This window comes from Octopus bimaculoides, chromosome 3 (genome assembly GCF_046866305.1).
Source record: "Octopus bimaculoides isolate indiv1 chromosome 3, ASM4686630v1, whole genome shotgun sequence".
Lineage (NCBI taxonomy): Eukaryota > Metazoa > Mollusca > Cephalopoda > Octopoda > Octopodidae > Octopus > Octopus bimaculoides.
Window position 1 is genome coordinate 125,455,076 of NC_142930.1, and position 27,891 is coordinate 125,482,966.

At 41.9% G+C, this 27,891-nt stretch overlaps 1 protein-coding gene across 1 annotated transcript; it reads left to right on the top strand.

Annotated features, from left to right (window-relative positions):
* Window positions 1-603: 603 nt before the first annotated feature.
* LOC106868450 (general transcription factor 3C polypeptide 6-like) lies at window positions 604-16,104 on the top strand. Its single transcript, XM_052966158.2, has 5 exons — window positions 604-984; window positions 3,762-3,848; window positions 6,215-6,320; window positions 6,813-7,028; window positions 15,955-16,104. The coding sequence occupies exons 1-4, from the start codon at window positions 946-948 to the stop codon at window positions 6,980-6,982; spliced, it is 402 nt and encodes a 133-aa protein (XP_052822118.1). The 5' UTR covers window positions 604-945; the 3' UTR covers window positions 6,983-7,028; window positions 15,955-16,104.
* The last annotated feature ends 11,787 nt before the right edge of the window (window positions 16,105-27,891 follow it).

A 27,891-nucleotide genomic window follows, 5' to 3' on the forward strand; every position in this document is an offset into this window, starting at 1 on the left:
CAATAGTGGAGGCGCAATGGCCCAGTGGTTAGGGCAGCGGACTCGCGGTCATAAGATCACGGTTTCGATTCCCAGACCGGGCGTTGTGAGTGTTTATTGAGCGAAAACACCTAAAAGGCTCCACGAGGTTCCAGCAGGGGATGGTGGCGAACCCTGCTGTACTCTTTCACCACAACTTTCTCTCACACTTACTTCCTGTTTCTGTTGTGCCTGTAATTCAAAGAGTCAGCCTTGTCACACTGTGTCACGCTGAATATCCCCGAGAACTACGTTAAGGGCACACGTGTCTGTGGAGTGCTCAGCCACTTGCACGTTAATTTCACGAGGCTGTTCCGTTGATCGGACCAACTGGAACCCTCGACGTCGTAAGCGACGGAGTGCCAACAACAACATCCCAATAAATGTAAGAATACTGAGCTTATTGTATATAGAGCTCAGGTCCCCTAAAACTCACTGGAAAATTGTAGAAAGGAACAGAAAGCAGCAATGAATGTGAAAAATGTTTGCGCAATGGACAGAATAAAAGACATAAAGAGAGAAGAATGAACAGCTAATGAGCCTTAAAGAGAAAAGGCTGCATCAGCCTATCAGAATTAGCGTAATGAATTTCGAGAGGCATTGAATTTATGAAAGGATGCAATGTCTTGGCAGCTAACAACAGGTACAGATTTTTGTATTCTGCGACAATTTTGAGAGTAAACAAAAATACCAAAGCTATGTGCGTGGTGCTGTTGTCTAGTGTTATAAGTGCGTCCGTGGATAGAAAGCTTGTTTTATTCCCATACGTGCCAATGCGCTGGGTTCATTGGTGTTAATAAGGACAGAGAAGCGTTAAACTATTGGAGTTATAAGATACTTTCCTCAAAATGTGGTCTCGATGTGTTATTTGAAACCAAGGGAGATAACCCTCAATAACAAACGCGCACTCCACATCAATTAGCAACAATGGCGACAGACTCACAATCCGACGGCGAATGGGAAGAGGTAAAAAATATGGAAATATTTAGTTTTTTAGTCACCGCTACTCGCATTTTTTGTGTTGCAATTACTTTTCCTCTTGATGTGCCATTTTAATTAAGTATTTATCTCATCTTTACAGTTTTTTTTAAAGCGTCTTTCTCTAAAGATAATTTTATTTCGCAATGTGAAAATTTAGAATTTAATAAACAACTGGTTTGAGCACGCTTTTGTAGATTTGCTTTTATATATATTAATGTTTGTTTTATTTAATATTAAAACTGGTGGACCATTCAGTAGTTTTTAGTAGAGTACATATTCTTTACATGGAAAAGGTTGACAATAATTAAGTATTCTTTAACACGCATCGTTTGACTAGAAACAAATGTCACTATCATGAACGGAGTCTGTACTTGTTTGCTTGAGTTGCTATAAGTATCTGCTAAATATCCCTTAAATCGCACCCTGTTAGCTAAAACGAAGGATATTGGATAATGTAGTCCTAGATACAACTGTCGAAACAAAAAAATGGTGGTCACGACGGAAAATTGACCAAAATTTTTATCGGTGCATTTTACTATAGCTTCGGGCCGACCAAAGCCTTGTGAATGGATTTCATAGATGAAAACTGGAAGAAGTCCGTGTGTGTGTTTCCCCAACCACCGCTTGATAATCGGTGGTGGCATGTTTACGTCCCCCTCACTTCATAATTCGGCAAAAGGGGCCGATAGAACATGTATGACGCTTTAAAAGAATAAGTACTCGGAGAGGTCTGTTCGTTTAAAACCCTTTAAAGTGGTGCCCCAGCATGACAGCAGCCCAGTGATTGAAACAAGTAAAAGATAGAAGATGAGATCTACTCAGTTAGCTCTGACTCTGGGTTAAACAACAACTGCGTCATGGTTAATAGCTGTTCTACTTAACCGATATTCCCTATAATTAAGCCAGGGAATTTTTGCTTCATTTGTTTCGAGTTATAAAGCTTTACTTTCTTCTGTTGTTGCAAATTAATTATTTTCTCTCACCAAATACAATATCCGACACATTACCCGAATCGGTAGAGTGTCAAACAACGTTATTATGGTATTTACTTAGTCAAAGTCAACTTTATCACCCTTCCGTAATCGATTAAATAAAATACCACTCAAATTTTAGTGTCGATTTAAAATCAATAATCATGAAGAACTGCAGCGTATGTTTTTTTTAAATTTATTTTAATGTGGGGAATATCTAAAAAATATCAGGCTTTATTTCAAATACGAAAAAATGTTGTTTACTAGTTGCATCTTTTCGAAATTTCGGTTAATGTTTACAATATTACTCGAAAACGAAATAAAGAAAAAAATAGTGCAACTGGTGTAAAAAAGAATGTGTAAGAAACGAATATGAAAACAAAAATGCGCGGAAAGCAACAGGGGTGGGGTGGCAGAGAAGATATCGGAAAATTCACAAGATCCGAGTTTTCCCCTCATAACTTTTAGGAAAACGGGGTTTTTTTTTTAATGAAATTTTATATAAATATCCTTTAAACGGCATACATTACAGTTATAAAGAAATTTGTGGGTAAAATCTTTTCCGAGGGGTGGGGAGTGGAATTCACAAGATCCAAGGTTTTTGCTCATAACTTTGAGGAAAATAAATATCTCTTAATGAAATTGTATATAAATACCTTTGAAACGACGTGCATTACGGATGCTAATGTGCTGCAAACCCCTTATTGTTCTTTAGAAAAAAAGTGGTGGGGAGAAACCGGAATTATTGGGAAATGTTTTTCTTTTTTTTCAATGAATGAATTATGGTGACCTAATAATATGCCACAATCTGCAATCAATTTATCCAGTGATTTTTAGGAGTTATGTTTTTAGGTAGTATTTTGCAGAAATGCATTTTTGAGAGAGTGTGGATTACATTGGATTGAAAATTCAAAGAATATTGAAAAGAATAAGTGAAAATGCAGAGGTTATACAAATTAGTGGTACCAATGTCTGTGAAGAGATAAAGAATGATAAAGAATTCATCTGAAAAACACTTAATAGTTTGTGTATGTGTGTGAAACAAGTGAAAGTATAATATTAAAGCAAACTATCTTTTTCATACTTCTTAAAATCACTGGATATAATATGTATAATATATAATAATCCCAGGTTGCAGAATAGATTTGAAAAACTAAACCACTTTCCCTTCAAAATGTTTGGTGCCGAAATCAGGTGACTAATGTGTTTCATTTTTGTGTGGGGAGAGAGAAAATGAGTGAGTGAGTGACAAAGTTTACCTAAACTTTCTAACATACAAATCTCCATTGTTGAATTGTAGATAACGAAAACAATGTCACATTTTAAACCTGAGAAAGGTCTTGCATAGTTTTACTGTTCTGCTTACAGATTGTATTTGTAATTTGTGAGTCAGGAGTGGGTGTGTGGTAAGTAGCTTGCTTACCAAGCACATGGTTCCGGGTTCAGTCCGACTGCATGGCACCTTGGGCAAATGTCTTCTACTATAGCCTCGGGCTGACCAAAACTTTGTGAGTGGATTTGGTAGATGGAAACTGAAAGAAGCCTGTCGTATATGTGTGTGTGTATGTTTGTGTGTCTGTATCTCCCCCACCATCGCTTGACAACTGATGCTGGCGTGAAAGGTGGCAGGGCAGAAAGTAACAGAGTTGTAGAGAAGTCATTACTGTTCTATTTCATATCTATTTATATTTCCTGGTCACATATTTAAATTTCTCAAACTGAATATTTATATTTCTCTATCCTTTATTTATATTTTTCTGAAATTTCATTTATATTTTCTTATATTTCCAGGAATCTACTGTTCTGGTGGAACTATCTGGAGTCATAGACTGTGATTTCCTCAACACCGAAGAAACTAAACATTACACCAAAGCCCTGGTAAGGCTGATGGATTCTTTAGAGCCTGTGATGACTTTGGATGACTATTCATCATCATCATCCAGCATTTTAAATCTGGGTTTTGTCCCTGTTAATGCAGGTGGCCAGATCTACCTCAATGCCATAGCAACTGAGGCAGGCGGGTACAGCCCACCTTTGGGCTGGCTGGCTGGTGCCCATTCTCCCTTACTATCATGAGGCTTTTTTGGAGCTGGATTTTCTACGGGGAGCATACCCTTGCTTACTGCCAACCTCAGTTTCTAGACATGAGTGGTCCTGAGACCAAGGCCTCTACCACAGTTTTTAAGAAATGTGGTGGAAAACTAGCTCAGGAAGGTGGTGAGCTGGCAGAATCATTAGCGTGATGGATGAAATGCTTAGTGGAATTTTGCCTGTCACAACGTTCTGAGCTCGTATTCCGCCGAGGTTGACTTTGCCTTTCATCCTTTCAGGATCGATAAATTAAGTACCAGTGAAAAACTGGGGTCGATGTAATTGACTAGTCCCCTCCCCCAAAATTTCAAGCCTTGTGCCTATAATAGAAATGATTATATATATATACAGGGTGCGTAAAATATTTGAGGACAGATTTATGTTTATAAAACAGATGAATAATAACAAATAATAACTTTATCAAAAAATGCTATGTGGATAAAGATAAATTTCTTTTCTATTTTGTTATATAAGTCTTATCATATAAGACTTGTATCTGATGTCTTTGTAGACAACATTTCTGATTGTTCCTTCTGTCACATGGAGATCTTTTGCAACTGACCTCATAAACTTTCTGGGATTGTAATCAACGGTCTGTTGAACTTGCTGGATAAATTCAGGTGTTCTGATGATTTCAGAGTGTTTAGAATGCTTTTTATGCTTTGATACTGGTGATACGTTTCCATCTTCAGTCTCTAGCTCCTTACAAACTTTGTAGACAAAAGATCTGGCAACTTTTAAAAATTGAGATAATTCTAAATCACTATGCTCAGCCTTTATAACCACAATAACAGCATGCCTCTTCATTTCTTGAGTAAGCTGAGGGTCTGCCATTATTATTTTCTGAAACAAAGATTATACAGAATGAGCAAAAAAATGCAGCAATAACCTGCACCTTGTATATATGTGGAGGCACATGGGTTGGTGGTTAGGGTGTTGGGCCCATGATTGTAAGATTGTGGTTTCGATTCCTAGACTGGGCAATGTGCTGTGCTCTTGAACAAAACACTTCATTATACGTTGCTCCTCTCCCTTCAGCTTGTAAAAGTAATCTTGCAAGGGTTTGGTATCCTGTCCAAAGAGGAATATGTATGCACCAGAGAAACTGGAAAACCATCCCTATGCTCCTTACAGGATGGTATGGACTAACCAGAGAGAGTGAGTGGCATAGGTTGGATAAGCCATCACAATCTGAGTTATTTCAGTACTACTTAAATACAGACGTCCCGACGCATTAGGGTGTAATCTAGTTTTACCAAAACTACTGTGACTTCACAAGACACTAACCCTAAAACTTTAATAGTAATTTTGATAAAACGAGATTACCTCCCCTTCATATCGTTACGTAGATGCATCAGGACCTCTGTATTTAAGTGGTGCCATTATTTCTTGTAAATGTTCAAACCAAGGCAACCTAGTCTTATTTGGAATATCTAGGATCACATTATCGAAAGTCTTTCTCTTTTATAAAAAAATTGGGTGTGATCCGAGGGTTGTTTGGCTGCTATGTCTTGCAGGTCAAGCAAGTGTATGTATCTAGTGCAAGTCAGAAACTACAAGCTGAAACAAATATTACAATGCATTCTGCCAGCTTGCTCTGCTCAATACCACAGATTTGCTTGTCAATTGTTTGACCTTAACCAGTTGATCATATCCCTTAGTGGCTGATGATATGTGCATCTCTGATCAGGAGCAGAAGTAGTGGGGGAGCATCAAAGCCATGTGCTGAGATGAATTCTTTGGGGTTTGAATAATTCACCTCTGGAAACATGGATATTTTGTTCATCATCATTAAACCTCCTTCAGGGACCTTTTGAGTGGTATAAACTACTCAACCTGAAGAAATTTCTAACTGGGCCCCCACCTGCAAGCTCATATGCTTATTATCTTGATATAAAGTCATCATGTCATGCATATGTTTGTGATGCATGTTGCATGTGCCTGGTGTACCCTTATCAGACAGGTAGTCGTGATGGGTATATTGGGCTTCATATATTTGTACCCCAGTGTCACTTTGATGGCATGCATTGCTCTCTCACTCAATAATAATAATAATCATAATAATAATAATAATCTCTTTTTCTGTATTTTATCATCAATACCATTTCTCTTCATATTTCTATTCCTGTTAATTTCCCTTTTTTTACCTTCAGGGCCTAGGAACCCCAAACCCAGTTGTACAAATTGGTTCACACATATTTTCTGGCAAATATGAAACTAATGTTGGTACTTCGTTACTGTTTGATGATTTAAATAAAGGTTGGTATAATTATTTTGCCAAATATCATTTTAACCTTTTTTTTTTCTGTTTTAAAATTAACACAATTGTTTTATATCTCTACTCTTAAAGGGAGTAGCTTTGTATCTCTTTTGCCGAACCGCTAAGTTACGGGGACGTAAACACACCAGCATCGGTTGTCAAGCGATGTTGGGGGGACAAACACAAACACACACACACACACACACACACACACACACACATATATATATATATATATATATATATACATACGACAGGCTCCTTTCAGTTTCCGTCTACCAAATCCACTCACAAGGCTTTGGTCAGCCCGAGGCTATGGTAGAAAACATTTGCCCAAGGTGCCACGCAGAGGGACTGAACCCGGAACAATGTGATTGGTAAGCAAGCTACTTACCACACAGCCACTCCTGCGCCTTCTGTTTAATTTTGCTTTTGAAATTTTATTCCAACAGTTCTTCATTGATTTTTTTTTTCTCTTTCTTTTTCTTCAGATGGTACTTCCAAATTAGAGTATTTATGCCACACTGATAAAAAGCTGCTTCTGAAACGAGTCTTCCTGCAAAAGAAAGACGATTCTCCAAGAATTGACATTGATGATATGGAAGACTGCAGTATTCTCTCTTCTGGTAATACCCTGAGGTCTTGTAATATGCCTCTGTGATCCAGAATGAAGCCTAACAATGTCATAGCATCCATTTACTTGCAAGGTAACCAATAAAGATGAAAGTTTTATTATCTGCTAAACAGTCAGTATTTTATTTGGTAATTATATTCCCCCTCTTTAGGCAGCAAAATGGTAAAATCGTTAAAACATCAGCCTTGTGCTATTTGTTCTGTTTCTTTATGTTATGAGTTTAAGTTCTGCTGTGCCTTTTAGCTCTTTTGGATCTGTATAAAGTACCAGTCATTTACTGGGGTTAATACTATAGACTGACCCCTCTGATCAAACTTCCTGGCCTTGAACCTAAATCAGAAACACCTATTTTTTTATTCTTTTACTTGTTTCAGTCATTTGACTGTGGCCTTGCTGGAGCACTGCCTTTAGTCAAGCAAATCGACCCCCAGGACTTATTCTTTGAAAGCCTAGAACTTATTCTTTGTAAGCCTAGAACTTATTCTTTTGGTCTCTTTTGGTGAACTTCTAAGTTACGGGGTTGTAAACGCACTAGCATTGGTTGTCAAGCGATGTTGGAGGGACAAACACAGACACACAAATGCACACATACATGTGTGTTTATATATATATATATGGGACGAAAGCTAACGAGATTCTAAAGATTTAATAATAGTTATGTATGTGTTTTTTCGTGTTTTGTTCAAATGGTAACCACTCCTGAAGAAGTGCCAAATGTCTAAATCCAATGGACCAGTCACTGGATAAGTTTGGCACAGAAATATTAACATAGAGTGGTGAATAAATCGATATATCGAATTTGAAGTCTCTGTCTTTTTTGAATATGAAAATTTAAAAGTTTAAAAACCTTATAATATATATATATATACACATGATGGGCTTCTTTCCATTTCCATCTGCCAAACCCACTCACAAGGTTTTGGTCAGCCCAAGGCTATTGTAGAAGACACTTGCCCAAGGTGCCATGCAGTGGGACTGAACCTGGAACCATGTGGTTGGTAAGCAAGCTACTTACCACATTTATTTAAAAAAAAAAATTTTTTAATAAATTTTAAGCTTAATTTACACAAGAAGAAAAGAAAAGAACATTAAAGTGTAAACAATAAAATTATCAAGGAAAAAATGTACCCATAATTACCTCACCAAGGAAACAAAGGAAAAGAAAATGGGTGGGATTAAGCAGAAGATGGTGGTGGGGGAGTTACAGGTTGTACACCCCATAACAAATGGCATGTTTAGCTGCGTCTTGCAGACATGATTGCAAAGGCGTTGCTGCAGAGAATGGCCAGCAGCACTTACTGCAACGGCCTCTAGTGCATCGGTGTGTTTGGGCAATTTACAGGAATTTGATGGAATGGACGTTTCCATTGTGTGGGAAGGGTTTCAGATTCAACCACCACTCCTTGCATATACTGTGGTCTTCTGCTGCAGCTGTCCCCTATTCTAATGTCCACTCCTTGATATCATCACTCCATGTTCGTCTCTGTTACTTATGAGTCTGTTTTCCATCCACCCAGCCCCTGTGTATATTTGTATGTCTGTTTGTCCCCCCAACATCGCTTGACCTTGATAAGATGGTCAAAATATTTCTGTTTTCAATGCTGCTGGATTTTAGTTTACTTTCCTTTTATCCTATACTGAAGCACTCGTTCTCTGGGCTGCCCTACTGACCCATAGCATCAATCTGTAGCATGTCGTCTTGAACGTTATCAGTTGTGTGAAGTCCATGCTTCGTGTACCATGGATTATCTCCCTTGTTACAGACTGTCTCACCCAGTGATTATAAATCTCAAGTGCAAAAACTCATTTCAGAAGCTGCTAAGAATTCAAATTAAATTTTACCTGTTTTTGAATACCATTATGGAATATGTAACTGTTTTGTTATCGTATTTTTGTGTAAATACACTACCTTTGTTTCAATTAATTTTGCCAGCTGTAGAAACCTTGCCAAATCAGATTGGAGCTTGGTGCCGCCTCCCGGCTTGTCAGTTTTCAGTCAAACTGTCCAACCCATGCCAGCATGGAAAGCGGACGTTAAACAATGATGATGATAAACATTGTCACAATTAAACTAGTTATTGGAATATAAATTAACATAAAAAGCACCATTCAACTGTGGTTAATGCCAGTGCTGGTGGCACATAAAAAGCACCATTCAAGCATGGTTGATGTCAGTGCTGCCTGACTGGCTCCCATGCCAGTGTCATGTAAAAAGTACCCACTACATTCTCAGAGTGGCTGGCGTTAGGAAACCACTCCGTTAGGAATCCAGTTATAGAAACCTTGCCAGATCAGACTGGAGCCTGATACAGCCTCCTGGCTTGCCAGTCCTCAGTCTCTTGGCTTGCCAGTCCTCGGTCTCTTGGCTTGCCAGTCCTCAGTCTCTTGGCTTGCCAGTCCTCAGTCTCTTGGCTTGCCAGTCCTCGGTCTCTTGGCTTGCCAGTCCTCAGTCTCTTGGCTTGCCAGTCCTCAGTCTCTTGGCTTGCCAGTCCTCAGTCTCTTGGCTTGCCAGTCCTCGGTCTCTTGGCTTGCCAGTCCTCAGTCTCTTGGCTTGCCAGTCCTCAGTCTCTTGGCTTGCCAGTCCTCAGTCTCTTGGCTTGCCAGTCCTCAGTCTCTTGGCTTGCCAGTCCTCAGTCTCTTGGCTTGCCAGTCCTCGGTCTCTTGGCTTGCCAGTCCTCAGTCTCTTGGCTTGCCAGTCCTCAGTCTCTTGGCTTGCCAGTCCTCGGTCTCTTGGCTTGCCAGTCCTCAGTCTCTTGGCTTGCCAGTCCTCAGTCTCTTGGCTTGCCAGTCCTCAGTCTCTTGGCTTGCCAGTCCTCGGTCTCTTGGCTTGCCAGTCCTCAGTCTCTTGGCTTGCCAGTCCTCAGTCTCTTGGCTTGCCAGTCCTCAGTCTCTTGGCTTGCCAGTCCTCAGTCTCTTGGCTTGCCAGTCCTCAGTCTCTTGGCTTGCCAGTCCTCAGTCTCTTGGCTTGCCAGTCCTCGGTCTCTTGGCTTGCCAGTCCTCAGTCTCTTGGCTTGCCAGTCCTCAGTCTCTTGGCTTGCCAGTCCTCGGTCTCTTGGCTTGCCAGTCCTCGGTCTCTTGGCTTGCCAGTCCTCAGTCTCTTGGCTTGCCAGTCCTCAGTCTCTTGGCTTGCCAGTCCTCGGTCTCTTGGCTTGCCAGTCCTCAGTCTCTTGGCTTGCCAGTCCTCAGTCTCTTGGCTTGCCAGTCCTCGGTCTCTTGGCTTGCCAGTCCTCGGTCTCTTGGCTTGCCAGTCCTCAGTCTCTTGGCTTGCCAGTCCTCGGTCTCTTGGCTTGCCAGTCCTCAGTCTCTTGGCTTGCCAGTCCTCAGTCTCTTGGCTTGCCAGTCCTCGGTCTCTTGGCTTGCCAGTCCTCAGTCTCTTGGCTTGCCAGTCCTCAGTCTCTTGGCTTGCCAGTCCTCGGTCTCTTGGCTTGCCAGTCCTCAGTCTCTTGGCTTGCCAGTCCTCAGTCTCTTGGCTTGCCAGTCCTCGGTCTCTTGGCTTGCCAGTCCTCAGTCTCTTGGCTTGCCAGTCCTCAGTCTCTTGGCTTGCCAGTCCTCAGTCTCTTGGCTTGCCAGTCCTCGGTCTCTTGGCTTGCCAGTCCTCAGTCTCTTGGCTTGCCAGTCCTCAGTCTCTTGGCTTGCCAGTCCTCAGTCTCTTGGCTTGCCAGTCCTCAGTCTCTTGGCTTGCCAGTCCTCAGTCTCTTGGCTTGCCAGTCCTCGGTCTCTTGGCTTGCCAGTCCTCAGTCTCTTGGCTTGCCAGTCCTCAGTCTCTTGGCTTGCCAGTCCTCGGTCTCTTGGCTTGCCAGTCCTCAGTCTCTTGGCTTGCCAGTCCTCAGTCTCTTGGCTTGCCAGTCCTCAGTCTCTTGGCTTGCCAGTCCTCGGTCTCTTGGCTTGCCAGTCCTCAGTCTCTTGGCTTGCCAGTCCTCAGTCTCTTGGCTTGCCAGTCCTCAGTCTCTTGGCTTGCCAGTCCTCAGTCTCTTGGCTTGCCAGTCCTCAGTCTCTTGGCTTGCCAGTCCTCAGTCTCTTGGCTTGCCAGTCCTCGGTCTCTTGGCTTGCCAGTCCTCAGTCTCTTGGCTTGCCAGTCCTCAGTCTCTTGGCTTGCCAGTCCTCGGTCTCTTGGCTTGCCAGTCCTCGGTCTCTTGGCTTGCCAGTCCTCAGTCTCTTGGCTTGCCAGTCCTCAGTCTCTTGGCTTGCCAGTCCTCGGTCTCTTGGCTTGCCAGTCCTCAGTCTCTTGGCTTGCCAGTCCTCAGTCTCTTGGCTTGCCAGTCCTCGGTCTCTTGGCTTGCCAGTCCTCGGTCTCTTGGCTTGCCAGTCCTCAGTCTCTTGGCTTGCCAGTCCTCGGTCTCTTGGCTTGCCAGTCCTCAGTCTCTTGGCTTGCCAGTCCTCAGTCTCTTGGCTTGCCAGTCCTCGGTCTCTTGGCTTGCCAGTCCTCAGTCTCTTGGCTTGCCAGTCCTCAGTCTCTTGGCTTGCCAGTCCTCGGTCTCTTGGCTTGCCAGTCCTCAGTCTCTTGGCTTGCCAGTCCTCAGTCTCTTGGCTTGCCAGTCCTCGGTCTCTTGGCTTGCCAGTCCTCGGTCTCTTGGCTTGCCAGTCCTCAGTCTCTTGGCTTGCCAGTCCTCAGTCTCTTGGCTTGCCAGTCCTCGGTCTCTTGGCTTGCCAGTCCTCAGTCTCTTGGCTTGCCAGTCCTCAGTCTCTTGGCTTGCCAGTCCTCAGTCTCTTGGCTTGCCAGTCCTCAGTCTCTTGGCTTGCCAGTCCTCAGTCTCTTGGCTTGCCAGTCCTCGGTCTCTTGGCTTGCCAGTCCTCAGTCTCTTGGCTTGCCAGTCCTCAGTCTCTTGGCTTGCCAGTCCTCAGTCTCTTGGCTTGCCAGTCCTCAGTCTCTTGGCTTGCCAGTCCTCGGTCTCTTGGCTTGCCAGTCCTCAGTCTCTTGGCTTGCCAGTCCTCAGTCTCTTGGCTTGCCAGTCCTCAGTCTCTTGGCTTGCCAGTCCTCAGTCTCTTGGCTTGCCAGTCCTCAGTCTCTTGGCTTGCCAGTCCTCAGTCTCTTGGCTTGCCAGTCCTCAGTCTCTTGGCTTGCCAGTCCTCAGTCTCTTGGCTTGCCAGTCCTCGGTCTCTTGGCTTGCCAGTCCTCAGTCTCTTGGCTTGCCAGTCCTCAGTCTCTTGGCTTGCCAGTCCTCGGTCTCTTGGCTTGCCAGTCCTCGGTCTCTTGGCTTGCCAGTCCTCAGTCTCTTGGCTTGCCAGTCCTGGGTGAAATACCATTAAGCATTTCGTCCAGCGTGCTAATGGTTCTGCCAGTTCGCCACCATTCTGTATGTATAATATTGGTTTCAAATTTTGGCACTAGGCCAGGAAATGTTGGGGAGGGGATGAGTCAATTACATTGACCCCAGTGTTCAACTGGTACTTAATTATCAACCCTTTAAAGGATGAAATGCAAAGACAACCTCGGCGGAGTTTGAACCCAGAATGTGCAGACAGATGAAATGCTGCTAAGCATTTTACCCAGCAGGAAACTTGGGATAGAAGAATGGCTAGTGAGAGCTGTGCGAGCCATGTACAGAGATGCGGCCAGTAAGGTGAGGGTTGGAAATGAGTACAGCAATGAATTCCGGGTAGAGGTAGGGGTCCACCAAGGTTCCGTCCTCAGCCCCCTATTATTTACCATAGTCCTCCAGGCAATCACAGAGGAGTTCAAGACAGGTTGCCCCTGGGAGCTCCTCTATGCTGATGACCTTGCCCTAATTGCGGAGTCACTATCAGAACTAGAGGAGAAGTTTCAGGTGTGGAAGCAAGGTCTAGAATTGAAGGGCCTTAGAGTCAACCTAGCTAAAACCAAAATCCTAATAAGTAGGAAGGTAGATAAAACACAAACCCCTTCAGGTAGATGGCCCTGCTCAGTATGTAGAAAAGGAGTAGGTAGTAACTCTATAAGATGTACCCGGTGCAAGCTATGGACACATAAGAGGTGCAGCAACATCAAAGGCAGGTTAACTAGCAAGTTAGTTTTTGTTTGTGGCAGATGTTCAGGTGCAATAAAGACTGCAAACAAACAGGAAACAACTTCTATCTCATTCCAGGGTGAAAAACTAGAGGTAGTCGATAGCTTCCGCTATCTGGGCGACCAAGTTAGTAGTGGGGGTGGGTGCGCTGAAAGTGTAGCTGCTAGAATAAGAATAGCCTGGGCAAAGTTTAGAGAGCTCTTACCCCTGCTGGCGACAAAGGGACTCTCACTCAGAGTAAAAGGCAGACTGTATGACGCATGCGTACGAACAACCATGCTACATGGCAGTGAAACATGGGCTGTAACTGCTGAGGACATACGTAAGCTCGCAAGGAATGAAGCCAGTATGCTCCGTTGGATGTGTAATGTCAATGTGAATACCCGTCAGAGTGTAAGTATCTTGAGAGAAAAGCTGAACATTAGAAGCATCAGTTGTGGCGTGCAAGAGAGACGATTGCGCTGGTATGGACATGTGGTGAGAATGGAGGAGGATAGCTGCGTGAAAAAGTGCCACACCCTAACAGTTGAGGGAACCCGTGGAAGAGGTAGGCCCAGGAAGACCTGGGCTGAGGTGGTGAGGCAAGACCTTCGTACATTGGGCCTCACCGAGGCGATGACTACGGACCGAGACCTTTGGAAATGGGCTGTGCGTGAGAAGACCCGGCAAGCCAAGTAAGATCGTTGCCAGTGCCCCTGGACTGGTTCTTGTGCGGGTGGCACATGAGATGCACCATTTTGAGCGTGGCCGTTGCCAGTACCGCCTGACTGGCTCCTGTAGGATTTTCGAGCGAGATCGTTGCCAGTGCCCCTGGACTGGCTTGTGCGGGTGGCACATAAAAGACACCATTTCGAGCGTGGCCGTTTTCGTGCGGGTGACACGTAAAAGCACCCACTACACTCTCTGAGTGGTTGGCGTTAGGAAGGGCATCCAGCTGTAGAAACTCTGCCAAATCAGACTGGAGCCTGGTGTTGCCATCCGGTTTCACCAGTCCTCAGTCAAATCGTCCAACCCATGCTAGCATGGAAAGCGGACGTTAAACGATGATGATGATGAACTTGTTGCCTTAATAATAATAATAATTATGACTTCGTTGTGTATGGACTCTTATTAAACACATTTTAGCTGTGACATCCTTCCAAAATTAGATGTCTTTCTATAAGGCCTCTGTCGCTCTATGGTTGACTATACATCTGTACATCTGTGTACATATTCAAGGCTGGGTTAAGATTTTTTGCATCCCTTTCATCCTTATTTTTACTGAATGCCCTTTTCATCACTCCCCCCCCCCTTTTTTTCTTTTGCTGAACACTCTTCATTTTTTTCAACAGCATCAATCTCCCATTTTCTCTGTTCAGCTGTCACTATTTCAACTCCTTTGTATCTCTGGCTTTGTTCCTGGCTCTCTATCTCTTGTACCTCAGCTGTATACATCTCCTACTGCCAAACATTTTACAGTGTGTACTAGGTCCTTTTTAAGTAAGGGGCTCCAAAAGAGGTCTCAGGGAGTAGCATCCCTGCTTTCCTGAGCTAGTTTTCCACCACATTTCTTAAAAACTGTAGCAGAGGCCTTGGTCTTGGGACGACTAGTGTCTAGAAACTGAGGTTGGGGGTAAGCAAGGGCATGCTCCCCATAGAAAATCCAGCTCCCAAAAAAACCTCATGATAGCAAGGTAGAATTGGCACCAGACAGCTCGACGGTTGGGGTGGGCTGCACCTGCCTGCCTCAGTTGCTATGGCATTGAGGTAGATCTGGCTAGCCCCGTTAACAGGGACAAAACCCCGATTTAAAACACTGGATGATGATGATGACTGGGTCCTTTTTAAGTGGCACCAGCAGCAGTGAGGTGGCCAAGTTACTTGCCAGACAAGACCCCCTCAACTGAGTGGAGAATAGTATTGAGGGAGGGGGCTTTGTGCCAGGTGATGAGAAGCTAGAGTATGATAGAGAGTCAAAAATAAGTGCCTTGCAGTAGAGGAGATACATAACTGTCCCAGTTAGAGAGAGAAGAGGAGAGGAGAGAGATAAGATGGTAAAGATGTGATGGGGGGACATACACCAAAGTCACAGGGAGTTTATATAGTGAAGTGGACTAGGGAAGGGATTGGCCGAGTGGTTGATTGTGAAAGGTGAGTGGGTGATGGATGGGAGGAAATGTAGTGAGTGGACACAAGTAGGGGGAAGGGAGTGTTAGTGGGGTATATTGTGGGAAAGAGATTTGATAGAGTCATCGTGTGCAGGTAAGTTCATGAAAGAGAGTTGGAGATAGATAGGAAAGGAATACAGTGAGTGGTGGTCATGGTGGGAGAGGTTTTGGGAGGATGGGAGCATCAGGGACAGATTGTGTATAAGGCCATAAACAAAGTCCATGTCTTTATGGTTTTGATTTTACTAAGCTGGAGAAATCTTCTCAAGCAAAAAAAAGGCGGAGATGAAAAGGACGTTCTGTAAAAATAAGGATGAAAGGGATGCAAAAAATCTTACCCCAGCCTTGAATATGTACACAGAAACCACCACCCCTACTTCAATGGGGCAAACTTCCTGTTCTAAATCTTCCAGCTAACCATCAACCATAGAGGGACAGAGGCCTTATAGAAAAACACCTAATTTTGGAAGGATGTCACAGCTAAAATGTGTTTAATCATATGAGTCCATACACAGAGCAGTCTCTTGATCTTCTGTGAGGCTCAACTTCTGAAGATTGTTTTTCCCCACTTCATCCCATGCTTTCCAAGTGAGCTTAATGATGACTAAATTCTTCATTATTTTCAAAATTAATTGAAACAAAAACAGTATGTTTCAAAATCAATGTGGTAACAAACGGATTAAAGCGATCTAAATTAAAACCCTCCGTCAAAATTTCCTGTTAATTTATGTTCCAAACACCATTTTGATAATGAGAAACCTAATATACTAAACTCCCCATTATCTACAGAAATACAGTAACAAAATGTTAACTGAGGAAATTGTAATTGTATAAGAAAATTTTAATAATTATTTTGTTTAAATTTCAGTCTATGATGGAATCAGACAGACAAACTAAGAATGATTTCTCTCCAAAAAGATGTTCAAAAGCCACAACCATCCTTCAGCACAGTATGACCATTAACATTATGTAAATTAACATTATGTAAATTAACATTTAAATAAATCCATCATTGATATTTTGGTGTACATTGTCTATCTTGAAAAACCTCTCTTCCTTTTATTTTGATAAATTAGGAATATCATCAATGGAGGTGTTAGGTATTTTATTTACAAACTAGTTGGTAGAACGTTAAGTATATTTAACAACACTTTTTATCACACATGTAAACCTCTTGAAAGACCTAAAACCGAATGTAACAGGACTTTTGCAAAGCCTGGTACTGTAAACTTTTATCACACTTACAAGTGACTGAAAACATATTCTATTGTCTCAAGAATAACAACTTGGTAACTTCATGAAAGGATGCATCTTCCCTAAACTTATTGTTGTATAGTGAAACTGTATACCCCTCCTGGTTGAAAATGGTTGGAACCAGCCATTATAAGCAGACCAGTAGCTAATCATCAAGAGTTGAAGAGTTAACAGTTGTAGCCGGTGTCTAGTGGAACTATCGGCAACAGTAAAACAGAAGTTAGTGTATTGCTATTCTGGTATGAAGAGATACAATGGTATCCAATGACTAATAACTATTGTGGCTACTAGTGTAAAATAGCAACTACAGTACAACAGCAGTCACACATCACACCAGTGGGAGGAACCCACTTTACAACACTTATACACAAGCAACATCAAAAGAACAAGGTGTATATGTTAGCATTAAGGTGTATGAGAGTTACATCATCACTTATTTCTTTACTACACACAGAGGAGACAAACAAGGACAGACAAACTGATTATATTGACCCCAGTGCATAACTGGTACTTATTTAATCAACCCCCGAAAGGATGAAAGGCAAAGTTGACCTCGGCGGAATTTGAACTCAGAACTTAGTGGCAGACGAATTACCGCTAAGCATTTCGCCCAACGTGCTAACGTTTCTGCCAGCTCGCCACCTTAATGAGAGTTACATCTTGACTGATAAGGTCATAGGCTGTGACAAAAGACCCAATTTATTAACTAGTTGACTAATGGACTGCTAATAAGGGAGACAGTCTAGCTTCTGGCCCTAAGTGTGTTATCTCCTGTCTTTGTCTGTCTTTTTCGTATTGCTACCATAATGGCCTTTGTTTCTTAGAACTGGCTGGTCTCATATCTCCATCAATCAGATACCCTTGACTCACTCGTCTTTCTGCCTCACATCACCTTTGTAACATTCACCCATTCCTCCTTGGCCCGTCATTATTCATTATTCATTATACTAAGTCCTTCCTCCCCACAACTTCATCCCTCTGGTATCTTCTCCTTGCTCAAGTCTTTCCTGCAGTTGTTGACCTGCAATGGGTTTAAAGGGAACATTAAGGACATCAAGCTCATCATCCTCAGAGGGACTGCAAAGTAAGGATTAGATGGGCACTAATCCTTACTCCTGATTCAACATCTAAAAACAAACAAGCAATTATGTAATGATATATATATAGATGCAGGCTCCTGTGCTGGTGGCAACTGCCTGACTGGCTCCTGTGCTGCTGGCACATAAAAAGCACCATCTGAACGTAGCCAATGCTAGTACCCCCTGACTGGCTCCTGTGCCGGTGGCATGAAAAAGCACCCACTAGACTCTCGGAGTGGTTGGCGTTAGGAAGGGCATCCTGGTGTAGAAACATTGCCAGATCAGATTGGAGCTTGGTGCAGCTGCTGACTCTCTAGACCTCAGTCAAACCGTCCAACCCATGCCAGCATGGAAAACGGACGTTAAACGATGGTGATAATGATGATGCAGGTGTGGCTGTATGGTAAGAAGTTTGTTTCCCAACCACATCGTTCCAGGTTCAACCCCACTGTGTAACACCTTGGACAAGTGTCCTCTACTATAGCCTTGAGCCAACCAAAACCTAATAAGTGGATTTGGTAGATGGAAACTGAAAGAAGCCCATCATATCCTTTCTGTTTTATTCTTTTGTTTCAGTCATTTGACTGTGGTTATGCTGAAGCACCGCCTTTAGTCAAACAAATCGACCCCAGGACTTGTTCTTTGTAAGCCTAGTTCTTATTATATCAGTCTATGTTGCTGAACCACTAAGCTATGGGGACGTAAACACATTAACATCGGTTGTCAAGCGATGGTGGGGAATAAACACACACAAACATACCCCCTACACACACACATATACGACGGGCTTCTTTCAGTTTCCGTCTACCAAATCCACTCACAAGGCTTTGGTCAGGCTGAGGCTATAGTAGAAGACTGTAATCCAAGGCGCCACGCAGTGGGACTGAACCCAGAACTATGTGGTTGGGAGGAAAGCTACTTACCACATGCATGTCTTTGTGTCTGTGTTTGTCTCCCTTCACCACTTGACAACTAGTGTTGGTGTGTTTATGTTCCTGTGGCTGGCAGTTCAGCAAAAGAGATCGATAAAATACGTATCGGGTTTAAAAGAATAAAAGTACTGGGGTTGATTCTTTCAATTGCAAAATTCTTCAAGATGGTGCCCCAGCATGGCCACAGACTGAAACCATTTTTTTCTCTTTTAAAAGAGAAGGGTGTGTGTGTGTGCGTGTGTATTTATATATATATATATATATATATATATAGTGTGTGTGTGTTTGTGTCTGTTTTCTCCCCACCCATACATGACAACGGGTGTTGGTTTGTTTATGACCCTGTAAATTAGTGGTTTGGCAAAAAGTCAATAGAATATATATCAGACTTTAAAAATAAATTCTGGGATGGATTTGTTTGACCAGATTCTTCACGGCATTGCTCCAGCATGGCCTGAAGTCCTGTGACTGAAACAAGTTTAAAAAAAAAAATTGGTAGTAAAACTTACAGGCGCAGGAGTGGCTGTGTGGTAAGTAGCTTGCTTACCAACCACATGGTACTTAATTTCACTGGTACTTAATTTATCAACCCTGAACGGATGAAAAGCAAAGTCGAACTCGGCGGAATTTGAACTCAGAACGTAGCGACAGACGAAATACCGCTATGCATTTCGCCCGAAGTGCTAACATTTCTTATTTCTTTACTACCCACAAGGGGCTAAACATAGAGGGGACGAACAAAGGGATTAAGTCAATTACATCGACCCAAGTGCGTAACTGGTACTTAATTTATCGACCCCGAAAGGATGGAAGGCAAAGTCGACCTCGGCGGAATTCGAACTCAGAACATCACGGCAGACGAAATACCGCTAAGCATTTCGACCGGCGTGCTAACGTTTCTGCCAGCTCGCCGCCTTTAAAATATTCTTTTCTACTCTAGGCATAAGGCCCGAAATTTTTTGGGAAGGATCCAGTCGATTAGATCGGTCCCTGTACACAATTGGTACTTGATTTATTGACCTCGAAAGGATGAAAGGCAAAGTCGACCTCGGCGGAATTTGAACTCGGAACGTAAAGTCAGATGAAATGCCACTAAGCATTTCGCCCGGCGTGCTAACTTGCCTATAATAAATATTATTTATATTATTATGTGAATGAGTCATTGCATTCTTGTTAGGATTGTGTTTTTACATAACTCACAGACAGGTATTCTGTCTTGTCAACTTTGTTGATATTATCCGATTTAGAAAAACAGAAAATAAAAAAAATAAAAATTTAAGGAAACCACATTTCAACATATTTGCTCTGTAAAACAATATTCCTGCCACTTTCTGTTTTAATAAGTGCAGATGTGGCTGTGTGGTAAGAAGGTTGCTTCCCCAACCACATGGTTCTGGGTTCAATCCCACTGCGTGGCATCTTGAGCAAGTGTCTTCTACTACAGCCTCGGGCCGACCAAAGCCTTGTGAATGGATTTGGTAGATGGAAACCGAAAGAAGCCCATCGTGTGTATATATATACTTTTTTATTTGTTTCAGTCATTTGACTGCGGCCTTGCTGGAGCACCACCTTTAGTCGAACAAATTGATCCCAGGACTTATTCTTTTGAAGTCTAGTACTTATTCTATCGGTCTCTTTTGCCGAACCGCTATGTTACAGGGATGTAAACACACCAACATCGGTTGTCAAGCGATGGTCGGTGATAAACACAGACACACACACACACACACATATATATATATATATATATATATACGACGGGCTTCTTTCAGTTTCCGTCTACCAAATCCACTCACAAGGCTATGGTTGGCTCAAGGCTATAGTAGAAGACTGAATCTGGAACCTTGTGGTTGGTAAGCAAGCTACTTACCAAACAGCCACTCCTATGCCTATATATATATATATATATATAATGTGTGCGTCTGTGTTTGCCCCCAACCATCACTTCACAACCGATGTTGGTGTGTTTACGTCCCCCGTAACTAAGCGGTTCAGCAAAAGAGACCGACAGAATAAGTACTAGGCTTACAAAAGAATAAGTCCTGGGGTTGATTTGTTCGACTAAAGGCAGTGCTCCAGCATAGCCGCAGTCAAAATGACTGAAATGAATGAAAGAATAAATAAAAGAATAAAAACAAAAACACATTACATTTCAAAACAATATGCGTGCCATTTCCTGTTTCAGTAAGTGCGGACGTGGCTGTGCGGTTAAGAAGTTTGCATTCCGCCCATGCTGTTTCAGGTTCAGTTCCACAGCATAGTGGCACCATGGGTAAATATCTTCTATAACTGCTGGGCTTACCAAAGTTTGAGTGACACTGGCTGACAGGAACTGAAGGAAACTAATTATTCATAATCATCATCATCATCATCGTTAATTTAATGTCCACTTTTTCCATGCTTGCACTAGGCAGATTTTGGATCTATTTTAAAACGGGGGCACCAGTTTTCATTTGTTTTATGTAGTGTTTTTGGTACCGAAAGACTTTCAAACTTCGTATACTTATCTATTTTGTGTTATAGAACAGAAAAAAATTTTTGTATTCGAATTTATTTCATGTAAAAAATTGTCTTATTTCGATAATTTCTACTAATCACTGTCGTCTATTCAGTTGAAAACAGTTAGCGCTGTAACGGTGTATATCGTATTAATCCCCTAACCCTAAAACTAACCCTAACTCTAGAATCCGAACTCTAAAATTGTTACACACATAGATACGCACAGCGTAATTTATTATATAAACAATATATGCGTATAAATTACGATTAAACCGGATGAAATATGTCACAGGGAATAACATTTTTATGACCGCCCAGCAGTCACTCTATTCAGCTGAATAGACGTCAGTGATTGGTTGAAATTACAGAAATACGACAACTTTAACATGGAATAACTTGCGATGTACGTTTTTTTGTTAAGAAGACTAAGAGTAAAAGATGTTTTATATGACACATTCTACCAGTGTCCCAAGTTTCAAAGTGTTTCGTTAGTGTTTCGTTAAGAAAATACTGGTGCCCCCGTTTTGAAATAGATCCCAGATTTTCTACAGTCGGATACTTTCCCAGTCATCAACCATTATCTGCAACCAAGCGCGGTATTTTACCGCGGCCAGACGTTTTTCACAGAAGACTGGAAATGAACAACCGTGCTTGGATTACACTGGAGCGCATTTACGACCGTCACATGGGTACACACAAATGTGTGCTGACACACTCACCTCCATTATTATTGTTTTTAAGAAAGGTGTGAGCTAGTAGAATCGTTAGCATGCCGGGAGAAATTGTCCCCTCCTCGAAAATTTCAGGCCTTGTGCCTATAGTAGAAAGGATTATTTATATTATTAAGGCGGTGAGCTGGCAGAATTGTTAGCATGCTGGGCGAAATGCTCAGCGGTATTTCATCTGCCACTATGCCCGAGTTCAAATTACGCCAAGGTTGATTTTGCCCTTCGCCCTTTCAGGGTCAATAAATGAAGTACCAGCGAAAAACTGATTCGATGTAATCGACTAGTCGCCTCCCCTAAAATGTCGGGCCTTGTGCCTATAGGAGAAAGGATTATTATTATTATTATTATTATTATTATTATTATTATTATTATTATTATTCAGTAGTTTTATTTTTATAACGTGCTTTCACTTCACTACCGAGCGCAGCTCTGTGCGCCTTGGGTATGTGCTGTGGTTTGCTGTGGTGCTCTTATGTTTACTGTATTGAAAGTGTTTTGCGTAGAATGTGCGCAGTACCCAGTAGTGCAATTTTCTGTATGTTATATATATTTGTAAGTCCTGCTATTTTTGTTATGTATTTGTCTGAATATTTTTTTATTATACCTAAGGCACCTACTATGATAGGAATTGTTTCTGTTTTTAGATTCCACATTCGAGTTATCTCTATTTCCAGGTCTTTGTATTTTGAAAGTTTTTCCATTTCTTTTAGAGAAACGTTGTCATCTGCTGGTATTGATACATCAATTAGAAAGCATTTTTTTTCTTCATGATCTTTGACAACTATATCTGGTCTATTTGCCTTAATTTCTCTATCTGTGTGTATTGGCATATCCCAGAGTATGGTTGCTTTCTCGTTTTCTGTGACCTTTTCTGGCGTGTGTTTATACCATCTTTTTTCTGTTGTTATTCCATAATGTTGGCATAGCTTCCAGTGTATATAGGTCCCAGCTCTGTCGTGTCTGTGAATATATTCCTTCTTAGCCAGGACTGGGCAGCCAGAGATAATATGATTTATTGTTTCTTGTCGATCTCCACATATTCTACAGTTACTTGTTATATTTCTTTTCATTATGTGTTTTTGGTAATTTCTGGTGGGGAGGTTTTGGTCTTGTGCAGCAATTAAAAATCCTTCAGTCTCTGCTTTGAGTCCTGAGCTTCTCAGCCATTGCTGGGATTTTTCTCTGTCTATTTCTTTCGCATTTAGTTTAGCCCAGTATTTACCATGTAGGGGCTTTTCTTGCCATCGTTTTATCATGGTCCGTTGCTGTTCTAGTTTTAGTTTGGATTTCATTTGTTTTATAGCTTTTGTTGTTCTTCTTCTTCTTCTTCTTCTTCTTCTTCTTCTTCTTCTTCTTCTTCTTCTTCTTCTTCTTCTTCTTCTTCTTCTTCTTCTTCGTATTTGTTAGGTAGATTGATTTCTTGTTTGTATTTGTCAGCTTCCTTAAATACTGAAAACAGTTTTTTGTTTTGCTCGTGTTTTGTGGCTATTTGTATTAGTTTCCCTTGCTTCTGGAGTAGGTATTTTTGCAGTCCTATGGTGGTTATTTTATAATAGTTTTCTAACTGTATAAGACCCCTGCCACCTTCTGTGCGTTGTATATATAGCCTTTCTATGTCAGATTTTGGGTGGTGCATCCTATATCCTGTCATTATTTTTCTTGTTTTCCTGTCTATTTTACATAGTTCGTTTAGTGTCCAGTTAAGGATGTTGTATCTGTAGCTTATAACTGGGACAGCTAAAGTGTTGATACCCATTATCTTGTTTTTAGCATTGAGCTCTGTTTTTAGTATTGATCTAACTCGTCTATAGTACTCTTTCTTTATTTTTTCTTTCATTTGTGTATGTTGTATCCTATCTAGTTCATTGACTCCTAAATACTTATATGGTTGGCTTTCGTCTAGTTCTCTTATTTCATTGGCTTTATCTAGTGTTATATTGCTACTTTTAACTAATTTTCCTCTTTTCAGGGTTGCTTTGGCACATTTTTCTAATCCGAATTTCATTTCTATTTCCTTGGTAAAGCCGTGTACTGTCTGTAGTAGTGTTTCTAGCTCTTTGTCGTTTTTTGCATATAATTTTAGGTCATCCATATATAGAAGGTGGCTGACTGTTTTTCCATAGCATTTGTAACCGCATCCAGTTCTATTTAGCAATTCTGTTAAAGGTGTGAGTGCCAGGCAGAACAGGAGTGGAGAGAGCGTGTCTCCCTGGAATATTCCTCTTCTAATGGGGATGGCTTTCGTTTTCACAAGTCCCTCTTTTGTTTGGAGCTGTAGCACTGTCTGCCATTTGTTCATTGAGTGCTCTATGTATTTTATGATAATTGGTGCCACCTTGTTTATGGCTAGTGTTTCCAGAATCCACGTGTGGGGAACACTGTCGAAAGCCTTTTGGTAGTCCACCCAGGCCATACTGAGGCCTTTCTTCTTTCTGCGGCTGTCTTCAGTTATGGCTTTATTGATCAATAATTGATCTTTACAGCCGTATGAGCCCTTGCAGCATCCCTTCTGCTCTTATGGAAACAGGTTGTTATTTTCCAGGTGTTTACTCAATCTCTGCGATATTATTGCAGTAAAGACTTTGTAGATCGTAGGGAGACAGGTTATAGGTCTATAGTTTTGTGGTTTCTCCGTTTCCGTGGATTTGGGGATTAAGATGGTTTTCCCTTTTGTGAGCCATTCAGGCATTGTCTCTGGATCTGCTATTATGTTGTTAAAGTTTTCTGCCAGCTTTTTATGCATTGCTGGCAGGTGTTTTAATCAGAAATTGGGGATCTTGTCGTGTCCAGGTGCCTTCCAGTTGCTTAGTCTTTGCAGTGTCTGGGTGACCTCTTCAGTTGTTATAGGGGCCCAGAGTTGCTCAGGTGCTAAGTTCGTTGTTTTAATGGTCCTTTTTTTGGGTTGTTGCTTCACCGACCATATTTGTTTCCAGAATTTCTCTAGTTCTTCTGCTGTTGGTGCTGAAGTAATGTCTATTTTATTTTTACCCAGTTCTTGGTAGAGTTTTTTGGGGTTGGATTTGAACTGTTTGTTTTGTTCAAAGAAACGTTGGCGTTTCTCATACCGGCGGATCCTCTGTGCTTTGGCAAGGATGTCTTGCTTTAGTTTTTCTTTTGCCTCAGGTAAGTCTTTTTCTGTAATGCTGTATTTGTACAGTATTTTTGTTTTCTTCTTGTTACTTAGTAGTGTTGATTGTTTACTAATTTCGTTGAGAATCGATAAATCTTTTCTCTTTTTTTAAATTTTGTTCTGGATGTTATTTATCCACAAGGTCTGTTTGGGTGGTAGAACTCCTGTTCGGATGGGTTTGAGTGAGTATCCTGCTTCTTTTGTGGCTGCAGTGGCTGCCGCATATATCATGTCATTTAGCTCAGTGATATTGCCTGTTGTTTCTGTGGTTGTTAGTTCCGTGACGGCCAGGTTTATGCTATTTATTATTGATGTTGTTTTATAGTCTATTTTGATTTTTGGGAGATATAATCTGTGGTCCATTCTAAGATCTGTGGTTTTTATTATTATTATTATTATTATTATTATTATTATTATTATTATTATTATTATTATTATCATTATTATTATTATTATTATTAAGGCGGTAAGCAGGCAGAATCGTTAGAACGCCGGACGAAATGCTTAGCGGTATTTCATCTGCCACTATGTCTGAGTTCAAATTCCGCCAAGGTTGATTTTTGCCCTTCATCCTTTTGGGATCAATAAATTAAGTACCAGTGATACACTGGGGTTGATGTAATTGACTAGACTCCTCCCTCAAAGTTTCAGGCCTTGTGTTTTTAGTAGAAAGGATTATTATTATTGAGTGAGAGATCAGCGCATGCCATCAAAGTGACACTGGGTTCACATGTACGAAGCCCTATATACCCCTCATGACTATCCGTCTGATAAGGGTACACGAGGCACATGAATCACAACCATATGTGTGTGACGTGGTGATCTCATATCACAAGATAAACAGCACATGATATTATTATTATTGTTATTACAGCGAGCTGGTAGAGTCAACTAGTGAGTAACATCTTGTGAGAGTTGTTGTTTGTTGTCCCTTTACTTGTCAGTAAATCCTCTGCTCTTTTCATGCCCTTGAAAATGTGTGGAATAAGAGAAAAACAAAGGTTAGCAACTGGAAGGATACCTAATTGTAAAAGCAATGTTTCAATAACTCTCCTAACCCTTGCAAGCATGGAAAAGCAGACGTAAAAAGTGACTAAAAACTGTTCTTGATTTTTGTCTTGGTGCCAATACCTCCTGACTGGCTCCGGTGCTGGTGGCATGTAAAATGCATTCAAACGTGGTCGATACCTGTGCCCCCTGACTGGCTCCCGAATCAGTGGCACGTAAAAAGCATTATCTGAACGTGATCGATGCCAGGGCGCCCTGGCTGGCTTCTGTATCGGTGGCATGAAAAAGCACCCACTACACTCTCGGAGTGGTTGGCGTTAGGAAGGGCATCAACTGTAGAAACATTGCCAGATCAGATTGGAGCCTGGTGCAGTCTCCTGGCTTGCCAGTCCTCAGTCCAACCCTTGCCAGCATGGAAACGGACGTTAAACGATGATGATGATGATGATGATGATGATGATGATGATGATGATGATGATGATGATAGTAAAAGCTTCTTCTTGTTGTTTCTGGTCAGGGCTGGATTAAGACCCTTAGAGGCCCCAAGCACTTCAAAAAGTGATGTCCCCATATATATGTAAACCAAATCATAAACAATAAAGAACCATAATGTTTATTTTTGTATACTTCCATTTTATGTTTAAGGCGGTGAGCTGGTAGAAACGTTAGCACGCCGGGCGAAATGCTTAGTAGTATTTCGTCTGCCGTTACGTTCTGAGTTCAAATTCCGCCGAGGTCGACTTTGCCTTTCGTCCTTTCGGGGGTCGATAAATTAAGTACCAGTTACGCACTGGGGTCGATGTAATCGATCCCAGTGACGCACTGGGGTTGATGTAATCGACTTAATTCCTTTGTCTGTTCTTGTTTGTCCTCTCTATGTTTAGCCCCTTGTGGGCAATAAAGAAATAATAAACTTTATGTTTGAAAAGTTATTTCTTCCCCTTTTTAATCGCAAAGTCATTGTGATTAGTTCCTCATTATGACAACACGAACACCTGGAAATTATATTTCTGATCACATAAACCACTTCAAATATAATTTTAGCAAACATGCCAACTATTAACCTATCACTTTCACTGTTAATATCTCAAAGCGCTATCTTCTTTAATCTGTGTCCTCAAATATGGTTTCCATAGATCTTAAATCTTCAGGAGAAATCAAATCACAATCAAATGGAAATTGTATTTGTAGTCGATGCCAGTGCCGCCTGACTGGCTCTCGTGCTGGTGACACGCAATAAGCACCATTCATGCGTGGGTCGTTGCCAGTGCCGCCTGACTGGCTTCCCATGCCGGTGACACGTAAAAAGCACCATCCGAACGTGGTCGATGCCAGCCCCCCCCCCCCCCCGCTTCCGCCCCGCCTGGCTCCTGTGCCGGTGGCACGTAAAAAGCACCATCTGAACGTGGCCGATGCCAGTGCCGCCTGACTGGCTCCCGTGCTGGTGACACGTAAAAAGCACCATCCGAACGTGGTCGATGCCAGCCCCCCCCCCCCCCCCGCTTCCGCCCGCCTGGCTCCTGTGCCCGTGGCACGTAAAAAGCACCATCTGAACGTGGCCGATGCCAGTGCCGCCTGACTGGCTCCCGTGCTGGTGACACGTAAAAAGCACCCACTACACTCACACAGAGTTGAAACGATCCCACTACCAGTTTACTATCACCCCTTCCTTCCTTATTCATCTGTCACCCCTTCCTTTCTCATTCATATGTAGTGACGGAAGAAACACAAAGGTATTATTATAGTAGATGTACCATACTTATAACTTTAACACATTTTCGTGTGGTAAGTAGCTTGCTTACCAACCACATGGTTTCGGGTTCATTCCCACTGCGTGGCACCTTGCGCAAGTGTCTTCTACTATAGCCTCGGGCTTGGTAGACGGAAACTGAAAGAAGCCTTGAACTATATATATATATATATATATATATAATGTTAAAAAAAACAATAACAAAAAAACAAAAAAACAACAAAGTGAGGACGTGATATGGATAGTATTATTGGACGCTCAGGAAAGGAAAGAGAATATATATATATGTATATATATATGTATATATATATATATATATATGTGTGTGTGTGTGTGTGTGTGTGTGTGTGTGTGCGTGTGTGTGTGTGTGTTTGTGTGTGTGTTTGTTCCCCCCACCCAACATCGCTTGACAACCGATGGTGGTG